Raw genomic sequence first — 17,933 nt, 5'->3', positions numbered from 1 at the left:
CTCAAAGTAGTGCAAAAGTGGGAGGAAATATTCAACAATTAAGAATTTCGTAGCTTTTACATATCTGAGAAATGAGTGCTCAGATGAATTTTATCTTTTGCAAGCATGTTTTCATAAGAATTATGAGTATTCTTGTCTTAATAATTGTGTTCTGTACTTCATATTTTAAATTTTGTACAAAAGAAGTCTTTAATACACACTTGATATGTATATGTACACATATATATACACACAAATGTTTATATATATATAACCAATGTTACGTTTTAAGTTTTTGTTTTAAATGTAAGAGCATGCTCATATGTTAGGTACTTACATAAAGTATTGTTATTTTTTTCTTATGTAATAACTTTTTCTTTGCTTATGTGGTACAAATATATTCTACCTTTAAAAATAAAATTCCCTTTGGGAGCCCTGATCAATTATTTACGCAGAACACTGAAGAAGGTCTTGTTTCCCATTCCTTTGTTTTCTTCCAGGACCAGTGTACTGAGAATTTTAATCTTTGCTCCTCTAGTAGTTATGTGGCATTTACCTCTTTTAACGTTTAGTATCCTTTTTATAAAATGGTGACTAATGGTCAATTCTTAAAGGCTTGTTATGAGGTACAAATGAGATAATGCACAGCAAAGAACTTAACTCTAGCAGGCTAAACAAATGTAACACATTTTTTGTTTAACAGTATTTGTGATCTAATAAATCCTGTACTTTATTACAGAAGTAATACTTGCTACCATTTAAGTGCTTATCATGTGGTGGCCACTTTGTTAGGCTTTTTCCGTATGTATTCTTTAATTTTCAACTGGAAGTGAAAAAACTGGGTTCAGAGGAATCCAGTAATGTGCCCAAAGTTATTCAGCTATTACTGGCAAAACTGGGATTTAGATTAGGTCTGTACGATTCCAAGGCTTACTTTGTTTCCACTACCTTATGCTTGTGCTTGTGAGTGTTAGTATTATTAGATCCACACCAAGGCCTATAATGGGAAGCCAACTTTTATCTTCCTGCAAACCTCTTCTTAGTTTTTAAGTGTCTTGTCTTTTCTGCCACTAGAGTTAAAGAAGTGGAAGAGTTGTGTAAGGGCAGTCTTGAGTCTGTGTATTCCCTCTACCCTACACTTAGCAGATTGCAGGCCATCGGAGAGCTTGAAAACATTGGGGAGCTTTTCTCAAGGTATGTGATTGAAATGACTGTGTATTCCAAAGTATAACCTTTCTGTTATAGGGACTTTAATAGGGACTTTAAAAAATAAAAACTGTATAGAGATCAGCCATAGGTTTATTTCAATATCTTTTATCAAGATATAAGTAAATTAACCTAATGAACTGTGATCTTGTTAAAATAAACATTTTCAAAAATATTCATTGTAAAAATTCAGGTTTTTAACATTTAACTTATTATGTTTTTCTCTTTACAACTTTCTCCCTGTTCAACCCTAGATGAAATTGTTTCCTCATGTTTTTTACCATAGCACATTATACTCCATTTTACCATAGCACATTTTACCATAGCACATTATACTCCATTCTGTTTTAGTATCACATTGCATTAGTGTCATTTTATGTATACTCTGCCATGCTGTACTAGAAGCTCCCTAAAAATAGGGCTTATTTATTCTTGAATCCTTTGTATCCCCAGTGCTTTTTCTTGGTGACCAATTCTTAGTAAACAGTCAATGTTAATGAATATGGAGTGTTTAGGGGCGATTGCCTCTTATAATGGTGAAAAGGAAGTGATCTTACTTTCCAGTGTTCCTGGATCTTTCTCTGCTAGGGAGTTATAAGGAAGAAAGGGAAAGTTTGATGATCTGGTACCAAATACCTATGCTCTAGGACAGCAGTTCGCAAAGTGTGGTGTAGAGATCCTGGTTTTCCCAAGATCCATTCAGGAGTTCATGAAATCAAAACTGTTCTTACAAAATGTTATCTGGTGTTTTTGCTCTCATTCTCTCATGAGGTATAGTGAAGTTTTGGTGAGGTATCAGAGAATAGCCACAATTATCTGAAGACTATGAAAATACTCCTCCCTTTTCCAACTATGTATCTGTATGAAGCTAGATTTTCTTCATATACTTCAGCCAAACATCATAGCACAGCAAACCAAATGCAGAAGCAAAGATGAGAATTCAACTGTCTCCATTAAGCCAGACATCAAAGAGGTTTACATAAATGTGAAACAGTGCTCTTCTCACTAAATTTGTTTTGTTTTGGGAAGGATAGTTATTTTTTTATAAAAAATGTTATTTATGATATATGATACATAGTGGATTTACTATTGTTATTTTAAAATAAATTAATACATGTTAGATTTTTCTCAGTTTTAGTTTCTAATAAGGTAAATATTAATAGGTATAATCCAATAAACAAAAGCTCTTTGGGGGTCTTCAATAATTTGTAAGAGTGTAAAGCATTCCTGAGATTAGAAAATTTGAGACCTGCTGCTCTAGGATCATTTTGGGAGGAAGTAAAGTTTTGGTTCCTGTGAATTTGTGTTACTGTTTCCTTCTTTATCAAGCAACTAAAAGAGCTTTCATTTCCTAGTCATCACCTTATCATCTTAGTCTCCTTGATTCATCTTAATTTCTCTTCATATAGTAGGCCTAAAGGATTGGACAGCATTGCTTAGTTTGAACATCTGGGAAGCACTCTGTTCATATAAACTAATTGTACAATATGAGTTTTCTCTTCCTTTAATAAATAGTATTGGTATATGAAACCTTTACCAGGTGCCAGCATTTCCTTCATTGGATTGTTCTTTCTTTAACAGCTGCCATTTTGCATAGAGTCATGCCCTGTGCGTGGCAGGCACAGTAGATAATGAGTTTATTACATTTCCTTGCTGACTGTCCTTTTTACCACAGGGAACATTGGAGCTAGACAAGAGGTATAGATGTTCTGAATGACAGGCCTGATGAATGTGTTCTCATTTCAGAAGAATGTTAGTTTAGAAGTGTTGCTTTTTGTGAGGTTGAAGAGTATTTTTAAGAAAATCTTGAAAGTATCATCTATAAAAATATTAAATCACTATGCTGTATACCTGAAACTAACATAAACAATACTTCAATTTAAACAAAGAAAGGAAAAAATCTTTAAATGTTCATCATCTGTTGGGTTCTCTGCTGACTGACCCTCAGAGGTCTGACCATATTGTAGGTTTCTAAACTATGGTCCTTATTTTGGATTATTTTAGAAGTTCCAGTCATGTTACTGCAAAAATTCCTTTGTGTCCTGCCCCCCCAGGGGTGCTTTGTGACCACCTAGAGGGGCGGGATAGGGAGGATGGGAGGGAGACGTAAGAGGGAGGAGGTATGGGGATATATGTATATGTGTAGCTGATTCACTTTGTTATAAAGCAGAAACTAACACAACATTGTAAAGCAATTATACTCCAATAAAGATGTTAAAAAAAAAGAGAGAAAATGTTGGACCAGGTCAAGGGTAGGTAAACTATAGCCCGCAGGCCAAATCCGGCCCACTGCCTGTATTTGTCAATTAAAAAAAAAAAAATTCCTTTGTGTTTATTATATCTTAAGTTTCAGAACCTGCATATTAGCAGGGTTTTTTGTTTTTTTTTTTTCCATTTCTCTTACGTGAATTCTGTGATTCGGCTTTCAGATCAATAACAGATAGGCAGCCCTCTGAAGTATACATTAAGTGGTGGAAACATTCCCAGCTTCTCAAAGACAGTGATTTTAGTTTTCAGGAGCCTATAATGGCTCTACGCACAGTCATTTTGGAGATCTTGATGGAAAAGGAAATGGAAAACTCGCAAAGAGAGTGTCTTAAGGATATTCTCACCAAGCATCTTGTAGAACTCTCTGTATTAGCCCGAACTTTCAAGAACACTCAGGTAATCAGATTTAAGACTATGTCATCTCACCTCTTGACCTTGCCTTTTATTACCCAGAAAATAGGAAGCATAAGTAAAAAAGAAATGTCATTGAGAGACAGAGATTGCTATTAAAACATTGTATAGCATAATTGTTTAAGATTTCCCATTTTGGAATTAGACCTGAGTTTGAGCCTTGAACAAGGTACTCACCGTCTCTAAACCTCAATTGCCTGGTTAAAAAAATGAGAAGCTACCTAACTTACTCATTGTATTTATAACAAGTCAGCAATTTTATATACTGTGTATAAACACACATAATTAGATAGATGTCTTTATATAAAGAGAAAAACAGGCTGACATCGGGCCTGGGGAAGGCAATCAGAGATGCACTTAAGACAGTCCTGGCAAATAGTCAAGTCCTCAGTGAATGGTAGTAACTGCTTTTATTAGTAATAGTAGTGGTAGTATTAGTAATAGTAAAAGTATTTATTCTTATTTGTCATTTCCATTTCAGCTTCCTGAAAGGGCAATATTTCAAATTAAACAATATAATTCAGCTAGTTGTGGAGTCTCTGAGTGGCAGCTGGAGGAAGCACAAGTATTCTGGGCAAAAAAGGAACAGAGTCTTGCCCTGAGTATTCTCAAGCAAATGATCAAGAAGCTGGGTGCCAGTTGTACAGAGGTTCACTTTTTTTCTATTGGCCAAATTCGTATTTTACTGTTATAAGAAAAATTACTGTGCATTAAAATATTTAAAATAAAATTTAAAGTAATTACCAATTTTATTAAAGCTTTTATTAAAGCTTTGACCCATGAACAAGAAATTGTTAAAAGGAGTCTTCAAAATTAATATTTGTAAAAGAAGTTTAGAAAGTATTCATTTTTCCTATTTATAGCATTTCTATCAGTCCATCTTGTTGTCAGTTAATCTATCCCAGTGATAAGCCTCAGTTTTTTAAACTTTCTACAGTATGTGGGAAACAAAGATGAAATAGATACTATAAATTTGAAATGACAAAAAAAATGGAAGAGGAAATGCATGAGAGAACAAAACTTTTAGAAAAAAGCAAGTTGGAATAATTGGGTTGTTAATCCAAATACCTTGAAAACATCTAATATTTTATCTAACATTACCTATATTAGTTATTGTAAACTTGGTTGCTTCTTCAACTCTATCTCCAGCATATGATGGGCAAAGTAGCAGCATTTGTAGGAATCATGAAGTGTTTTAAAGGTTTGGACACAAAGATGTCCCTCTGACATAAACCTACTTGGTGAATATCAACTTTTTGTACTTTTGGATAATGGAAACTTATATTACATCCTCCATCACTAGAGAATTCATCATTATACCAAAGCCCTGGGAACTCATATGATATGATGTTTAAATATTGCTTAACCATGTGGACTCCAGGGAGTTACCTACTCTCTTTGACCTCAGTTGTAGTTTTCTAATTAAGGATAACAATAGTACTTATTTCATAGGGTTCTTTTAAGGATTAAATGAGTTACTATACATAAAGCCCATAGAAATGCCTAGCATATGAAAGTACTCAATAAATGTGAGTTGCTCTGATAATAGTAATAATAATAAACAGTAGAGAATGATTATTTTATAAACCTACATATTTGGAATTATTAAAATAGTTGTAAGGTAAAAGCAAATGAGGAAAGACATTTTTAACCTGCTTTTTTCCCCCTACGTGGAAGATTCTTTTATATAGTCATGATAATGAATTACATTTTAAGATTTTGCTTTCATATACAGAATGATCCCAACCTAAAACTAATATACACAGAATGTCTGAGGGTTTGTGGCACCTGGTTAGCAGAAACTTGCTTAGAAAATCCTGCAGTCATCATGCAGACCTATCTAGAAAAGGTAAGATTTTTGAGCAGCCCTTAAGAGAGTTGTTTAGCTTGAACACATTTGATCTTTTTATTGGGATCAGATGTATTTCAAATGCAAATAAAAGTATGACTTCACTTTTCTAAATATTATTACTGTTGTAGCTCTGTATACTCTTCAGGGCAGAATGAAACAATGTTACAAAAGAAGGAGCATGTTTGGAAAGTAAGCCCAAATGTGTCTTCTCTTTACCCCCATCACCAGCTACTCTTTAAACTACTCTGGTTCTAAGCTAAGTTTCTGATAATTTCTCCACTTACTTATTTGTAAAAATAGCTGATTAAGTAATATGCAAGTCAACCTTTATTATTCATTTGTAGCCCAACACTACAAGTAGGACTGGGACTCCAGTGCTACTACTGCTTTTGACCTTCCTGTTTCTCCCTCTTATTTAGTTTAGCTAATTTTAGAAATAGCTACTTCACTAAATAAATGAACATGAAAAGCATAATATGATTTTTTTTTTTTTTTTTTTTTTTGCGGTACACGGACCTCTCACTGTTGTGGCCTCTCCCGTTGCGGAGCACAGGCTCCGACGCGCAGGCTTAGCGACCATGGCTCACGGGCCCAGCCGCTCCGTGGCATGTGGGATCTCCCGGACCAGGGCACAAACCCGTGTCCCCCTGCATCGGCAGGTGGACTCTCAACCACTGCGCCACCAGGGAAGCCCCCCATAATATGATTTTTTTAAAATTTTATAGAGCTTTTTGTTTTTGCACTGTTCTTTGCAAATATTAGCTATTTTGGTTATTTCTGCCATGTCAAAGTTGTTTTGCAAAGTCGAGAAAATACTTTAGCTTATACTTCATATAATTTATATAATTTAGCTTATATAATTTAGCTTATATACATACTTCATATAATTTAGCTTATATACATATATATAAATTAAACTTTAGTGTGGATATTTCTTTGATCTGAATAATTCTTTAGATGTATTTAGTACCTGTAAATATAATATAAATGTATTGTTTTTTCTTGAAGGCAGTGGAAGTTGCTGGAAATTATGATGGAGAAAGCAATGATGGGCTCAGAAATGGAAAAATGAAGGCATTTCTATCATTAGCACGGTTCTCAGATACTCAGTACCAAAGAATTGAAAACTACATGAAATCGTCAGAATTTGAAAACAAGCAAGCTCTCCTGAAAAGAGCTAAAGAGGAAGTTGGCCTTCTTAGGGAACATAAAATTCAGACCAACAGGTAACTAGGGGTCTACAAGTGACAAGATATACAGATATACAGTATATATACAGGTATAGAGAACCAGATAAGAATTCATGCTCTGGTTCTACGCTAATTGTAAAGTATATTGATGTTAGCTTCTTGTTTTGCTTTTTTTAGTTTGTTTGTTGGTATCATAGTTGAAGAAGAGATAGGTGTTGAAATTAAATAGGAGTTACCTATTTTGATGTCATTAAATCCTTTATTCAAACCTGCTTTTGGTCTATATATTTTAGTGTAAGTAGAGAATAACATTAACGAAATACCTTGGATAGAGTCCACTTTGTCTTTGGTTGCCTAAGATAGCTTTTGAGTTGCACAAACTTACTTTAAGACAAAACTAAGTTTGTTCCCCTTATAATTCTTAGAATTTTGCTTTTTCTCCTAAGGTGGACACCAGATTTTTCATTTACTTTGTATATCTTATATGATGTTGTAGTTCTATAAAATTTGATGGCTTTTGTGTTTTGCTTTAATTATCCAATGTAAGGTACACAGTAAAGGTTCAGCGAGAGCTGGAGTTGGATGAATGTGCACTCCATGCATTGAAAGAAGATCGTAAACGTTTCTTATGTAAGGCAGTTGAAAATTACATCAATTGCTTATTAAGTGGAGAAGGGCATGATACGTGGATATTCCGTCTTTGTTCCCTCTGGCTTGAAAATTCTGGTGTTTCTGAAGTCAATGGCATGATGAAGGCAGGTTTTCTTTTTCAACCCAATATTCTAGCCTGTGCTTTAAAAGTTTAGACATAAGCCCCTCAATGTCATGGATTTTGTATACTTTGTATCCTTGGCACTTGGTTCAGGGCTCTACACATAGGTACTTAATTAGCTCTAATGATGTAGGTTTATGTGGCTATGAGAGAATTTAGGTCAGTCTTTTCCTATATCTTTGCAATCACCATAGGAAAGTACTCAGAATGCTAGACTGGGAGATTTAGAAAGCAATTAAAAATGATGTGGTCACAGGTGGGGTATTTTTCCCCTGCTTTAATTCTTTTCTGGGATTTTTTACGGTAAATTATTTTTGTAAATGGAAAAAAAGATTTTAAGAAAACAAAGTGGCAGTATTTTGTAAATTTTTATTTAGAAAATCTTAGGTTTTATTGATGACACCTAATATTAAAGTTATGTTGGCAAGGTATATATTGGCAATCAGTTTGAAGCTTAGAAGTAAAATGGTTCTTCTGGCTGAAGAGAATGATACAACCAACCTCTGCTACTAGTGTACATTAAATCCTGTTACTTTTAGCATGTAGGGAAAAATAGTTACTCCCTGTTATTCACACTGACTTCTCAGGAGTCAAGATTACAATAGTCCTTAGATCCACATTTGTTCTCCTTGGATTCACTGGAATATGAGCAGTGCCAAGTATTCCAGTTATGAATACAGTTTGATTTAGGTTCAAATATTATGACTTACCAGTGAATCAATCTAGACTTTAAGATAAATGATAAGTAAAAATATGTGATTAGTGAAATTTTATTTAATATCTGCTAGATGATTACACTAGTAGAGGAGCATTTCCTTAGAATAATTTATTTGCTTAGTTGTGAGACTATTTGAAATGCATTTTTTTAATTTTGTGTTCTTTTTAATGGTAGAGAGATGGAATGAAGATTCCATCATATAAATTTTTGCCTCTTATGTACCAATTGGCTGCTAGAATGGGGACTAAGATGATGGGAGGCCTAGGATTTCATGAAGTCCTCAATAATGTAAGTAAACCTGAAAATCAAACCACAGTTGCTTTTCTTTTATATTATTATATACTACTGTTCCACTACAGGAAGTGGCAATACAAAAAAAGTTTAGTCACTCATATTTATTATGCTATATAAGGGCAAGAATAAAGATTCCCTTTTGTCTCCTCTCATGCTCCACATAAGTTACTCAATTTCTTTCTCTTTCTTATTCCTCATGTACTTCTGTCTCTCTCTCATACATACCCATACTCACACAGTCCACCCACGGCAGCATCTAGTACAGTAACACATATGTTAATGTTAAGCAAAATTTAAAAGGTTATGGATTTTCTTTTTTTTTGGTTTCCATAAAACTAACAGTTCTTAATTTTATGACAGCTCATCTCTAGAATTTCAATGGATCACCCTCATCATACTTTGTTTATTATACTGGCTTTAGCAAATGCAAACAAAGATGAATTTTTGACCAAACCAGAGGCAGCAAGAAGGAGTAGAATAACTAAAAATGCACCTAAACAAAGCTCTCAGCTTGATGAGGTATCTGGATTGAACATGCATACCTTTTTCAATTGTAATATTCATTTTTCCCCAAAATATTCCTTTCTTAAGTCTCAGGAATTCTAGGAGTGTGTGTTCTTGACAGTATTCAGATTGTAAATCCTTTGTTATTGTGATGCTACCTAAAATTGGTTGAAAATTCCTGAATATTTCTCAAAGCATAAGAAATACCAAAAGTATTTTTACCTTTTTTCCTCAGAGCAATGAGCAAAGAAAAAATAAATTTTACAAGGCACCCAAGTCATTTACTCTTGAGATTATTATATCTTTGATGTATTTCATTCATAATAAGGTGACTTGGTCTCTGAGGGATTATAGTCCTTCCAATTGTCTAGCTTTGTGCATAAATTATTTTTCCTTTTGTTATTATAACTCTGAAAAGTTTAAGTCTTGGGTATTTGCTTATGTAATATTTTTTGTTTGTTTTTATTAATAGGATCGAACCGAGGCTGCAAACAAACTAATACGTACTATGAGAAGCAGGAGACCTCAGATGGTCAGAAGTGTTGAGGCACTTTGTGATGCTTACATTATACTAGCAAATTTAGATGCCACTCAGTGGAAGACTCAGAGAAGTATGCAGTTTGAAAGAATGAGTGTTGCCTTGCTGTGTTATTCTCTGTAGGGATGTATTAATTATAGAGCTTAATAATGTAAATCTGTTCAACTCACACACATTAATTATAGATGTGAAAGTCCTGATGATTGCAACTTACACATGATTCAAAACTTATTTTTTGTATAATAGCTTCAACACCCCTCCAGTCACTTTTTTACTTAATATCTTTTTGTGGAACTGATAATAGGTGACTGCACTCTAGGATTTAAAAATGGGAAGACCTTATCATTTTCTCCATTATTCTTCTTGCTGTGTCTATTTAAATAATTATAAGCTGCTATAATATTTGGTTATTTGTATCTCTCTCCCCATACTTTAATAATTGTATTCTTTTTTCTGTTCAGAATCATATCTTCACATTTAAATTCTTATTATTTTAAAATAAGAATGAGGCTTCTCATAGTGTTCCTCTCTAAGCAAACAAAGACTATTGTCATGTCCTCTAGTCACATTTAATAGTAATATGACAGGAGTACATTATGTGCTATTTACACTGTATATAATTACCTTAAGTTGCTCAATTTGACCCCTCAGGTGAATCTGGTCTAGTTACCAGTGCCAGGTAACCTGCAAATTCATTTGTAAGCCATGTTAACCATTGTTATGCCCTGACCCTGAGTGGCATTGTGTCCTGAGCCTTGGTCTTCATTTCTAAATCAGGGCCTGAACCACAGATTAGCCACAGTTTGGGTTTATGGTACCTGCTGAATTCTCCTGCTTTACCTTCAGTACTATTCCTCAATTTGCAGTTGTCACTGAAACCTCTTTATTTTAAACACAGAAGGCATAAGTATTCCGGCAGACCAGCCCATTATCAAACTTAAAAATTTAGAAGATGTTGTTGTTCCTACTATGGAAATTAAGGTAATCTACCATTGACTGTTTTGATTATTTTTTTAATTAATTAATTTATTTATTTTTTGGCTGTGTTGGGTCTTCGTTTCTGTGCGAGGGCTTTCTCTAGTTGCGGCAAGTGGGGGCCAGTCTTCATCGCGGTGCGCGGACCTCTCACTATCGCGTCCTCTCTTGTTGCGGAGCACAGGCTCCAGATGTCTGTGCAAGCTCAGTAATTGTGGCTCACGGGCCTAGTTGCTCCGCGGCACGTGGGATCCTCCCAGACCAGGGCTCGAACCCGTGTCCCCTGCATTGGCAGGCAGACCCTCGACCACTGTGCCACCAGGGAAGCCCCTGATTTTTTAATTAAGCTAAATTACTCTTTAGTAGGTTAAACCATTTGAAATAGCCTTTTTTTGTCGGTCAAAATTGGTTAAATATTGGCAGTTTCACTTGTTTCAACCTATAGTTTTTTTGTTTTTCTTTTTAATATTTATTTATTTGGCTGCATCAGGTCTTAGTTGCGGCATGTGGGATCTTTCCTCGTGGCACGCAGGCTCTTAATTGTGGAGTGTGGGCTTCTCTCTAGTCCCGGTGCACAGGCTCTCTAGTTGTGGCACACAGACTCTAGAGTGTGCGGGCTTAGTTGCCCCATGGCATGCGGGATCTTAGTTCCCCAATCAAGGATTGAACCCACATCACCTGCATTGGAAGGTGGATTCTTAGCCACTGGACCACAGGGAAGTCCTCAGCCTATAGTTTTTTTTCTTTATTGGATTCCCTTTGCCCAAGACTTAAAATACATAAAGGCCTCTCCTGCTTTCTTTTCTTTTGCCTTCATTTTTACGGCTTTCATCTTTCCTATGAAGAAGTCTATAGACTTGTTTTTATTGGCCAGAAGAAGGAAAGATTTCATGTGTTTATGCCAAAATTAAGTTTTAACTGAGCAAGAAAGTCCCTAATTGTTTTATACTGGTTTTTAAAATTCTGTATGCATTAGAATGTATTGACTGTGATGTATTACGGTATTAAATTGACGACAATATACATGACACTTTGAGCTATGTCCTGATGGTCTTTTATTGTTAGAAGTACGATGTTGCCAGGGATATATGTAATGATAAAGGTTACAGTTTAGAAAATGATCATTTTAACTACATTGTAAAATCTCTCCTTTGAGTTTGTAGTTTAGTGTTTAATATCTGTAGTTGTTTGATTTGCAATGTAGCTTCATCATGTGGATTAACCTATCAGCAAATTATTTAGCTGAATATTTCCTGAAAATGCCAGATTTAGCAATTACAACCAAGAAAACTCCTCTCCATATTTTTCTAAAATTTACCTTGTTTTTGTGAGGAGATGACTTTATTTATACAGATGACTTAACATATACAGGTCAGTGGCAAGACCTGAACCAGGGTTTTCCAGTAGTTTTTCAGTAACACTATTCTAACTTTGTATGCCCTACTTTTATTAAGAGATGTTTAGGGAGGTAAATTTTATCTATGTCAGTTTTTAAAGCCTTTCCAATGTCAGATCTTCTTTCTTTCATTTATAAAGTTACCACTTCAGTTCTTAACCAACAGCACATTGTCATACATTCCTGTTTAATATTAAAATTGTCATTTATAATTCATTTTTCTTTAAATGCAAATTGTGTATCTGAGCTATTGTCATATTTATACATTTTATTAGGTGGACCCCACAGGGGAATATGGAAATCTGGTGACTATACAGTCATTTAAAGCAGAATTTCGTTTAGCAGGAGGTTTAAATTTACCAAAAATAATAGATTGTTTGGGTTCTGATGGCAAGGAAAGGAGACAGCTTGTCAAGGTGAGATTTTCCTTTTGTTGTTAATGAAAAAAGTCAAATAGAAAACTTTAGTTGATATTTTCTTCCTACTTTGGGTCTTTATTTTTTTTATTGTTTTTTGCGGTACGCGGGCCTCTCACCGCTGCAGCCCCTCCCATTGTGGAGCACAGGCTCCGGACGCGCAGGCCCAGTGGCCATGGCCCACAGGCCCAGACACTCCGAGGCATGTGGGATCCTCCCGGGCCGGGGCACGAACCCGTGTCCCCTGCATCGGCAGGCGGACTCAACCACTGCACCACCAGGGAAGCCCTGGGTCTTTATTTTTATTCTGAATAATTACAGGTGAGGAAAACATAAACTAGAAATATATTGTTTTCTAGAAGCAGAATGCTTTTCCTCATTTTTTTGTCTCTCTGAAAGACCAGCCTTATTATAATAGTTGGTTGAAGTAAAAGAATACTTTTAACATGTACAGACATGATGAGATTAACAATCAACCTGCTTGTTATGGGAAAAAAAATTTTTGGTGAGTGTAGCTTATTTTCTTGAATATTTCAAGTTGAAGGCCCTTGCCTCAATATCCTGAGTCTGGCACTGTGCTAAGTGCTATTAAATGTATCAGAAAACAACAGCATTCCTCCCTTACTCTGTTCTTAAGCTCTTTGGGCCTTGCTGGGAAGTAGTAGAGGAACAACAGTGCTCCTCTACACTTGTATTTTACAGTGTGCCCTCAAGTGGAGGGATTCCAATTATTTTAATTACAAAAGCAGCAGCAAGCGGGGGGAAACTTCTTATTTCTAAATTGGTCTGCCTACCCAGTGGTATAGCTTATTCTAAATGAAAGAATAGTATTAGGTCTTAATTATTTAAGAGATTATTACGAGAAGTACAATCCTCGGATTGATTTCTAAGTTCCCTTTGGCTGTCCTCAGATGACTCTTCGTGTAATTTTATAATAAAGAAAATGAACTACACTTAGTTATTTGTGTTTTGATTATTCTGAAGGGCCGCGATGACCTGAGACAAGATGCTGTCATGCAGCAGGTTTTCCAGATGTGTAATACATTGCTGCAGAGAAATACTGAAACCAGGAAGAGGAAGTTGACTATCTGTACATATAAGGTAACTAGTTTATACTTCTGCTGCTTCATTAAGGACATGTAAAAGACACCATTATTCAGGCAGGGGTCAGCAAGCGTTTTCTGTAAATTTTGGAGATTAATCCTTTGTCAGTTGCTTCATTTGCAAATATTTTCTCCCATTCTGAGGGTTGTCTTTTGGTCTTGTTTATGGTTTCCTTTGCTGTGCAAAAGCTTCTAAGTTTCATTAGGTCCCATTGTTCATTTTTGTTTTTATTTCCATTTCTCTAGGAGATGGGTCAAAAAGGATCTTGCTGTGATTATGTCATAGTGTTCTGCCTATGTTTTCCTCTAAGAGTCTGATAGTTTCTGGCCTTACATTTAAGTCTTTAATCCATTTTGAGCTTATTTTTGTCTATGGTGTTAGGGAGTGTTCTAATCTCATACTTTTACATGTACCTGTCCAGTTTTCCCAGCACCACTATTGAAGAGGCTGTCCTTTCTCCACTGTACATTCCTGCCTCCTTTATCAAAGATAAGGTGACCATACGTGTTTGGGTTTATCTCTGGGCTTTCTATCCTGATCCATTGATCTATCTTTCTGTTTTTGTGCCAGTACCATATGTCTTGATTACTGTAGCTTTGAAGTATAGTCTGAGGTCAGGGAACCTGATTCCTCCAGCTCCATTTTTCGTTCTCAAGATTGCTTTAGCTATTCGGAGTCCTTTGTGTTTCCATACAAATTGTGAAATTTTTTGTTCTAGTTCTGTAAAAAATGCCAGTGGTAGTTTGATAGGGATTGCACTGAATCTGTAGATTGCTTTGGGTAGTAGAGTCATTTTCACAATGTTGATTCTTCCAATCCAGGAACATGGTATATCTCTCCATCTATTTGTATCATCTTTAATTTCTTTCATCAGTGTCTTATAATTTTCTGCATACAGGTCTTTTGTCTCCTTAGGTAGGTTTATTCCTAGATATTTTATTCTTTTTGTTGCAATGGTAAATGGGAGTGTTTTCTTGATTTCACTTACAGATTTTTCATCATTAGTGTACAGGAATGACAGAGATTTCTGTGCATTAATTTTGTATCCTGCTGCTTTACCAAATTCATTGATTAGCTCTAGTAGTTTTCTGGTAGCATCTTTAGGATTCTCTATGTATAGTATCATGTCATCTGCAAACAGTGACAGCTTTACTTCTTCTTTTCTGATTTGGATTCCTTTTCTTCTCTGATTGCTGTGGCTAAAACTTCCAAAACTATGTTGAATAAGAGTGGTGAGAGTGGGCAACCTTGCCTTGTTCCTGATCTTAGTGGGAATGCTTTCAGTTTTTCACCATTGAGGATGATGTTGGCTGTGGGTTTGTCATATATGGCCTTTATTATGTTGAGGAAAGTTCCCTCTATGCCTACTTTCTGCAGGGTTTTTATCATAAATGGGTGTTGAATTTTCTTGAAAGCTTTCTCTGCATCTATTGAGATGATCATATGGTTTTTCTCCTTCAATTTCTTAATATTGTTTATCACATTGATTGATTTGCATATATTGAAGAATCCTTGCATTCCTGTAATAAACCCCACTTGATCATGGTGTAGGATCCTTTTAATGTGCTGTTGGATTCTGTTTGCTAGTATTTTGTGGAGGATTTTTGCATCTGTGTTCATCAGTATATTGGCCTGTAGTTTTCTTTCTTTGTGACATCTTTGTCTGGTTTTGGTGTCAGGGTGATGGCGGTCTCGTAGAATGAGTTTGGGAGTGTTCCTCCCTCTGCTATACTTTGGAAGAGTTTGAGAAGGATAGGTGTTAGCTCTTCTCTAAATGTTTGATAGAATTTGCCTGTGAAGCCATCTGGTCCTGGGCTTTTGTTTGTTGGAAAATTTTTAATCACAGTTTCAATTTCAGTGCTTGTGATTGGTCTGTTCATATTTTCTATTTGTTCCTGATTCAGTCTTGGCAGGTTGTGCATTTCTAAGAATTTATCCATTTCTTCCAGGTTGTCCATTTTATTGGCATAGAGTTGCTTGTATTAATCTCTCATGATCCTTTGTATTTCTGCAATGTCAGTTGTTACTTCTCCTTTTTCATTTCTAATTCTATTGATTTCAGTCTTCTCCCTTTTTTTCTTGATGAGTCTGGCTAATGGTTTATCAATTTTGTTTACCTTCTCAAAGAACCAGCTTTTAGTTTTATTGATCTTTGCTATCGTTTCCTTCATTTCCTTTTCATTTATTTCTGATCTGACCTTTATGATTTCTTTCCTTCTGCTAACTTTGGGGTGTTTTTGTTCTTCTTTATCTAATTGCTTTAGGTGCAAGGTTATGTTGTTTATTCGAGATGTTTCCTGTTTCTTAAGGTAGGATTGTATTGCTATGAACTTCCCTCTTAGAACTGCTTTTGCTGCATCCCATAGGTTTTTGGGTCATCATGTCTCCACTGTCATTTGTTTCTAGGTATTTTTTGATTTCCTCTTTGATTTCTGCAGTGATCACTTCATAATTAAGTAGTGTATTGTTTAGCTTCCATGTGTTTTGTTTTTTACAGATCTTTTCCTGTAATTGATATCTAGTCTCATAGCGTTGTTGTCGGAAAAGATACTTGATACAATTTCAATTTTCTTAAATTCACCAAGGCTTGATTTGTGACTCAAGATATGATCTATCCTGGAGAATGTTCCATGAGCACTTGAGAAAAATGTGTATTCTGTTTTTTTGGGATGGAATGTCCTATAAACACCAAACATCAAACAAGTCCATCTTGTTTAATCTATCATTTAAAGCTTGTTTTTCCTTATTTATTTTCAATTTGGATGATCTGTCTATTGATGAAAATGGGGTGTTAAAGTCCCCTACTATGAATGTGTTACTGTCGATTTCCCCTTTACTGGCTGTTAGTATTTGCCTTATGTATTAAGGTGCTCCTATGTTGGGTGCATAAATATTTACAATTGTTATATCTTTTTCTTGGATCGATCCCTTGATCATTATGTAGTGTCATTCTTTGTCTCTTCTAATAGTCTTTGTTTTAAAGTCTATTTTGTCTGATATGAGAATTGATCCTCCAGCTTTCTTTTGGTTTCCATTTGCATGGAATATCTTTTTCCATCCCCTTACTTTCAGTCTGTATGTGTCTCTAGGTCTGAAGTGGGTCTGTTGTAGACAGCATATATACGGGTCTTGTTTTTGTATCCATTCAGCCAGTCTGTGTCTTTTGGTGGGAGCATTTAATCCATTTACATTTAAGGTAATTATCGATATGTATGTTCCTATTCCCATTTTCTTAATTGTTTTGGGTTTGTTATTGGAGGTCTTTTCTTCTCTTGTGTTTCTTGCCTAGAGATGTTCCTTTAGCAGTTGTTGTAAAGCTGGTTTGGTGGTGCTGACGTCTCTCAGCTTTTGCTTGTCTGTAAAGGTTTTAATTTCTCCATCAAATCTGAATGAGATCCTTGCTGCGTAGAGTAATCTTAGTTGCAGGCTTTTCTCCTTCATCACTTTCAATATGTCCTGCCAGTTCCTTCTGGCTTGCATAGTTTCTGCTGAAAGATTAGCTGTTAACCTTATGGGGATTCCCTTGTGTGTTGTTTGTTGTTTTTCCCTTGCTGCTTTTAATATGTTTTCTTTGTATTTAATTTTTGACAGTTTGATTAATATGTGTCTTGGCGTGTTTCTCCTTGGATTTATCCTGTATGGGACTCTCTGTGCTTTTTGGACTTAATTAACTATTTCCTTTCCCATATTAGGGAAGTTTTCAACTATAATCTCTTCAAATATTTTCTCAGTCCCTTTCTTTTTCCCATCTTCTTCTGGGACCCCTGTAATTTGAATGTTGGTGTGTTTAATGTTGTCCCAGAGGTCTCTGAGACTGTCCTTAGTTCTTTTGATTCTTTTTTCTTTATTATGCTCTGCAGTAGTTATTTCCACTATTTTATCTTCCAGGTCACTTATCCGTTCTTCTGACTCAGTTATTCTGCTACTGATCCCTTCTAGAGTATTTTTAATTTCACTTATTGTGTTGTTCATCGTTGCTTGTTTCCTCTTTAGTTCTTCTAGGTCCTTGTTAAATGTTTCTTGAATTTTCTCTATTCTGTTTCCAAGATTTTGGATCATCTTTACTGTCATTTTTCTGAATTCTTTTTCAGGTAGACTGCCTATTTCCTCTTCATTTGTTAGGTCTGGTCGGTTTTTATCTTGCTCCTTCATCTGCCGTGTGTTTTTCTGTCTTCTCATTTTGCTTATCTTACTGTGTTTGGGGTCTCCTTTTCGTAGGCTGCAGGTTTGTCGTTCCTGTTGTTTTTGGTGTCTGTTCCCAGTGGCTAAAGTTGGTTCAGTGGGTTGTGTAGGCTCCCTGGTAGAGGTGA

The 17,933-nt window shown here is 35.4% G+C and overlaps 1 protein-coding gene across 1 annotated transcript in view; it reads left to right on the top strand.

The window, feature by feature from the left end:
• The window catches only part of ATM (ATM serine/threonine kinase), a 140,030-nt gene that overhangs the window by 96,872 nt on the left and 25,225 nt on the right, over nt 1-17,933 (top strand). The window contains 12 exon segments of the mRNA XM_032640231.1: nt 1,054-1,173; nt 3,615-3,849; nt 4,346-4,513; nt 5,600-5,713; nt 6,725-6,942; nt 7,454-7,661; nt 8,571-8,684; nt 9,051-9,209; nt 9,667-9,805; nt 10,631-10,713; nt 12,379-12,519; nt 13,504-13,620. Coding sequence (XP_032496122.1) covers nt 1,054-1,173; nt 3,615-3,849; nt 4,346-4,513; nt 5,600-5,713; nt 6,725-6,942; nt 7,454-7,661; nt 8,571-8,684; nt 9,051-9,209; nt 9,667-9,805; nt 10,631-10,713; nt 12,379-12,519; nt 13,504-13,620 — 1,816 coding nt within the window.

The sequence above is a fragment of the Phocoena sinus genome, chromosome 8, assembly GCF_008692025.1.
Source record: "Phocoena sinus isolate mPhoSin1 chromosome 8, mPhoSin1.pri, whole genome shotgun sequence".
In the NCBI taxonomy this organism is placed as follows: Eukaryota; Metazoa; Chordata; class Mammalia; order Artiodactyla; family Phocoenidae; genus Phocoena; species Phocoena sinus.
The sequence above is the reverse complement of the archived record's forward strand: the minus strand, read 5'-3'. Positions and strand labels throughout refer to the sequence as shown.